At 58.5% G+C, this 4,661-nt stretch overlaps 1 protein-coding gene across 8 annotated transcripts in view; it reads left to right on the forward strand.

Annotated features, from left to right (window-relative positions):
* ZBP1 (Z-DNA binding protein 1) overlaps positions 1-3,440 on the forward strand; it is a 16,999-nt gene extending 13,559 nt beyond the window's left edge. For 6 of the 8 annotated variants that reach the window (XM_047067944.1, XM_047067945.1, XM_047067946.1 and 3 more), the window contains one exon: positions 2,953-3,440. In XM_047067944.1, the coding sequence (XP_046923900.1) occupies positions 2,953-3,194 (242 nt within the window). In that variant the 3' untranslated portion in view covers positions 3,195-3,440. Of the gene's footprint in view, positions 1-2,516; positions 2,823-2,952 lie in introns of all 8 variants that reach the window. The other 2 variants (XR_006960112.1, XR_006960113.1) reach the window with 2 other exon arrangements.
* Positions 3,441-4,661: the final 1,221 nt, after the last annotated feature.

The following is a 4,661-nucleotide window of genomic DNA, read 5'->3' on the forward strand; positions in this document are numbered from 1 at the left end:
TCCACCCACCCATCCATCTACCCACCCACCCATCCACCCATCCACCCATCCATCATCCATCCACCCATCCACCCACCCATCCATCTACCCACCCATCCTCTACCCATCTCTCCATCCCCCTGACCACTCACCCATCCATTTACCCATCCATCCATCCATCATCCACCTATCCATCCATCCATCCATCCATCCATCCATCTATCCACCCACCCATCCACCCACCCACCTATCCATCCATCCATCCACCCATCCATCCATCCATCCACCCACCCATCTGTCCATCCATCCATCCATCATCCACCTATCCATCCATCCATCCATCTATCCACCCACCCATCCACCCACCCACCTATCCATCCATCCATCCATCCATCTATCTATCCATCCACCCACCCATCCATCTACCCACCCACCCATCCACCCATCCACCCATCCATCATCCATCCATCCATCCATCCATCCATCATCCACCTATCCACCCACACATCCATCCATCTCATCCGTCCATCCATCCACAGTCATTCTCAAGTCTCCCATTTCCTGATGTCCGGAAGGCAGTAGAGGTCATAGCAGAGAGCAGCTCTGGAATCAGTGTATGGAGTGAAATCTTTTTAGCCAAGCGACCTAGCCTAGCACTTAGCTCTGAGCCTGTTTCCCATCTGTGACATGAGGATGGTAATTGCCTGTGGCTTCTGGTCGTGGCGAGCACTGGGTGGGCTTTGTAGGCAAAGCCTCAGCCCTGTGCCTGGCCCTGCACGTGCCTTCAGGCAGCGGCCAATATCATTACCATTGGTGTTATTTTAGGCCTCATGGGAAGCACTGGGGCGCCACAGTGAGTGAAGCTCTGTCTCAGAGAGAGGTTAACCTCTCCCTGCAGGGTGGCCGCCACCTGCTGGAGGCTTAACACACGTGCAAGGTGGGGGGGGGGCGTCCTGGCTGGCAGGGGGCACAGACAGACCCTGATTTCTTCCACCTCGGTGCTGTCCTTGTCTGTGGGCAGAGGGGCTATAGAGGGCCAGCCATTCCCCTTTGACCAAGCACACCCACGCTCCTGGTTTCAGTCCGACGGCCTGCCCTTGGCCTCACGAGGGGCTGGGAGATGTCACCTGCGCCCCGCTGAGACTCAGAGGAGGGGGCTCCACGGCCAACAGGACGACAGGGCTGCAGTTAGCCGCCTAGCCACAGCTCCGGCCCCGGTTGTGGGGCCAGGTGACTTCAACTCTGCTGCACAGGCAGGAGCAAGGTGGTGGCAGCAGGGGGAGGGTGTCCCGGTCTGGGGACGAGCGTGGGCAACAGGTGAGAGCAGGATGGCGGGTGAACCGAAGCGTCAGTGTGACCCGTGCACGATTCATGGGGGGCAGAAGCCAGAGCACAGCTCCAGGCCCCATGGAGACGTTGGCATTTCTTCAGGGCCACGGGGAGCCACGAAGGAGCTCTGAGCAGGAGAGGGTATGGCAGGATTTCTGCCTTCAGTGTGAAGGAAGGATCGGGGGAGATTGCAGCTCCTGACTCTCTGGGATTGGGACGAAGGCATCCTACTGTCCCTGTCACGGTCGGAAACCCTAGACTGGCTGGTGACTGGTGCCCTAGCCGGCATCCACCTGCCCGGGGGGCATCTGTGCTGGATGCGAGAGGGTCCTGCCATCCTGATGGCCGGGACCTTGAGCTCCCAACAGGGAGGGGAGTCAGTAGGGAGAGGGCACCCTCTTCCTCACTTCCCGGAAACCTCCACAGAGGCACACAGGAGCCCCAGGGGTCGTGGACCACCCCCACGTGGTCTTAGGACTGGCCAAGACCCTCTCGATGGAAGGAAATTCAGCCCTCCGTGTTTGAAAAATTTTGTCCCTCCCCAAGGGCTAAGCAGTGGCACTGACGAGGCCTTATTCACTCTGCACCCCTACCCACCCTCCTCGCTGGCCTGAAGAAGGTCTAACTTGTCACTCAGGTGACGGGCAGGATCCCGTCCTGAGAAGTGTAACGTCTGGCAGGTTTTCCTTTTCTCGGGGTGGGGGGGGGGATGGTTAATCACAGACCGTCAGTGCTGTGAACTGTGGCGCCCTCTTTGGGGTGTCTGTGAGCTGAGGCGCCTGCATGGGCCGTCAGCAGGGGCGTGGGGGGCTCTCGGCTGCCCGCCTGCCCGGCTCGCTGCTGTGACGCCCGGATGGGTGACATGATCTGGGGGCCCCGGTGTGACGTGGAAAAGTGAAGCTCCTTGTTCAACGTCCGAATCTCAAGACACAATGGAGCTTTTTTTTTTTAATTTTTTTTAATCTTTATTTATTTTGAGAGAGACAGAGCACGAACGGGGGAGGGGCAGAGAGAGAGGGAGACACAGAATCGGAAGCAGGCTCCAGGCTCCGAGGCATCAGCACAGAGCCCGACGCGGGGCTCGAACCCACGGACCTCGAGATCGTGACCTGAGCCGAAGTCGGACGCTCCACCGACGGAGCCACCCGGGCGCCCCAAGACACAATGGAGCTTTAAACTGAGTGAGCACTGGGTCCCTCTGAACGCAGGCCCAGGCCACGTGGCTGTGAAGCTGGCCCTCCTCGGAACCTTCGGGAAGACGACCCCTCCTCTGTGCGGTACTCCTCGGTCGCTCAGACCACTGGGTCTTTCCAAGAAATGATGCTGCAGCCGCCTGAAGGCTTCTTCCGTCTTTCCAGTGTTAGGAAGAAGCAACTCACTCCCTCATTCAGCAGTTCTGCCCCTGTCCCCGCTCTGAAACGCTCGCTCACCTGGACTTCCAGCCATGAGCAAACCAGATAAATAGTCCAGGAAGGACCGGAGACAGCTCACAAAGCAAGAGAGACTGTGGCACTGTGAGCAAACCAACAGTGAAACCCGGGGAGGGGCGGGCAGTGCCCTGGTCCCCAGCGAGCCAGATCGCTCCGGTTATTTGGGGTGAGGGGGCCCGGGTGTCCCTTTGGCAACAGTTTCTGTCTTCCCCAGGACCCCTCTCTGAAGGTGCGGAGCCCAGAAGGGAGTTCCCTCCGGACCCGGCCTCCTCCCTCAGCACCAACGTCTCGAAGCTCATCTCCCACCTAGAAGCCGTGACTCTTGAAAGCAGGGATCCCCACAACGCCGAAGACGGCGGCCGGGTGGACAGAACCCCAGACGTGGCGTCCCAGGGGGAGGTCGAGCCCAGAACAGACAGCCAGCCTCTCTCGGAAAGAGCAGGCGAACGCCAGTGAACCTCCGGTACTATGCTTTCTGGGCTCCGTAAGTGTCCTTTTCCGCCTTCTTGCCTCCTGACACGCGAGCGGCAAGGGTCAGCGTTTGGGCTGGGCCTGGCCTGGGGCTGGGTCACCTCTGTCCCTACCACCACCTTAGCCTGCCTTCCATCATGGCTGCCCACTCTCCTGTCACTCAAGACCTGACTTCCTCAAGGCGTGTTATGGCTGCCTGACCTCTTTCCAACTCGACCTTTCTAGAACTTCCCTACCTTGACTTTGATCTCTCGGCCCTTCTTAGCTGAACTTCCAGAAAACAGATCCCTGCCGTCCGGGCCCCAGTGGGAGTCACTGGCCAGCCCACGGGCCAGGGGACCTCCGCTGGCCAATCATCAAGGAATGTTTGTCTTACGCCAGCATGGTGCTCGCGGGTGGACGGGGTTCCCTTGGAAGGGCTGTGGGCGCAGTGGCATTTCCAGAACAAAGGAACGGAGTGGGGTTGGTTCAGAGGACACTCGCGGAGGGATGATGGGAGGAAGACAGAGAAGGACAGAAGAAGGTGGTGGTCAGCCGGGCAGGGCCATTGTGGACTCGTGTGCTCCACTCGTTACGCCCACGACATACACAGCTACACGTGCACTGCCCCTCCCAATGCCACGCCCGTACGTCACTCTCTTTTGTGTTAACTCTACTGGACCATGACTGTCCAACGCCCAGGAGCCACGTCCCCTGGGGCTAGCATCCGCCTTGGTGGAGAAAGGGCTGGCTCATCACAGAGACTCAGTCAAGGAGGTCACTGACCAGGGGAGCCTGGGTGGCTCGTCGGTTAAGCGTCCAACTCGATTTCGGCTCAGGGCATGATCTCAGGGTTTGTGGATTTGAGCCTTGCGTCGGGCTCTGCGCTGACGGCCTGGAGGCTGCTTCGGATTCTCTCTCTCCCTCTCTCTCTGCCCCTCCCCCACACGCTCTCTCTTTCTCTGTCTCCTTCTCTCTCAAAATAAATATATATATATATTTTTTTTTAATGTCACGGAACAAACCTTTATGCCTTTTCAACTTGGCTGGGAAGATCTTGAGTTCCTCGACACGTTGATCAGTGCCCGGACCAATGTATTGCACTTCTGGTATGTCCCCTAAAGGGGACGCGTCCTAAGGCATTGTTTGAGCCCCTGGATCCAGCCATTCCTGAAGCAGGCTCTGTCTTTGCTCCTGTCCATTAGATGAGCCCACGTGTCCGTCTCCTTAGTGTGGAAGTCCGCTCCAGGCGGATTTCAGTTTCCCAGTGTGGTATGTCCCTCTCACCTCTGCCGCCGCCTTTCCTTAGCTCTACGCTACTCAGCCAGCAGGTCTCGGCTGAGACGCGACCTCGTCCAGGAAAGCTTCCCAAGCTCTCATTCCAGCCTGTGTCCCTTCGCTGCCCCTGAGGCCTCCTGTGCTTCCCTGTCAAACCCGTGCCATTGCCTTGTTACTCGTCTGTCTCTCAAAACC

This window comes from Lynx rufus, unplaced genomic scaffold (assembly GCF_022079265.1).
Source record: "Lynx rufus isolate CCGP_SWC_20201006 ecotype Redwood Valley unplaced genomic scaffold, mLynRuf1.p SCAF_8, whole genome shotgun sequence".
Lineage (NCBI taxonomy): Eukaryota > Metazoa > Chordata > Mammalia > Carnivora > Felidae > Lynx > Lynx rufus.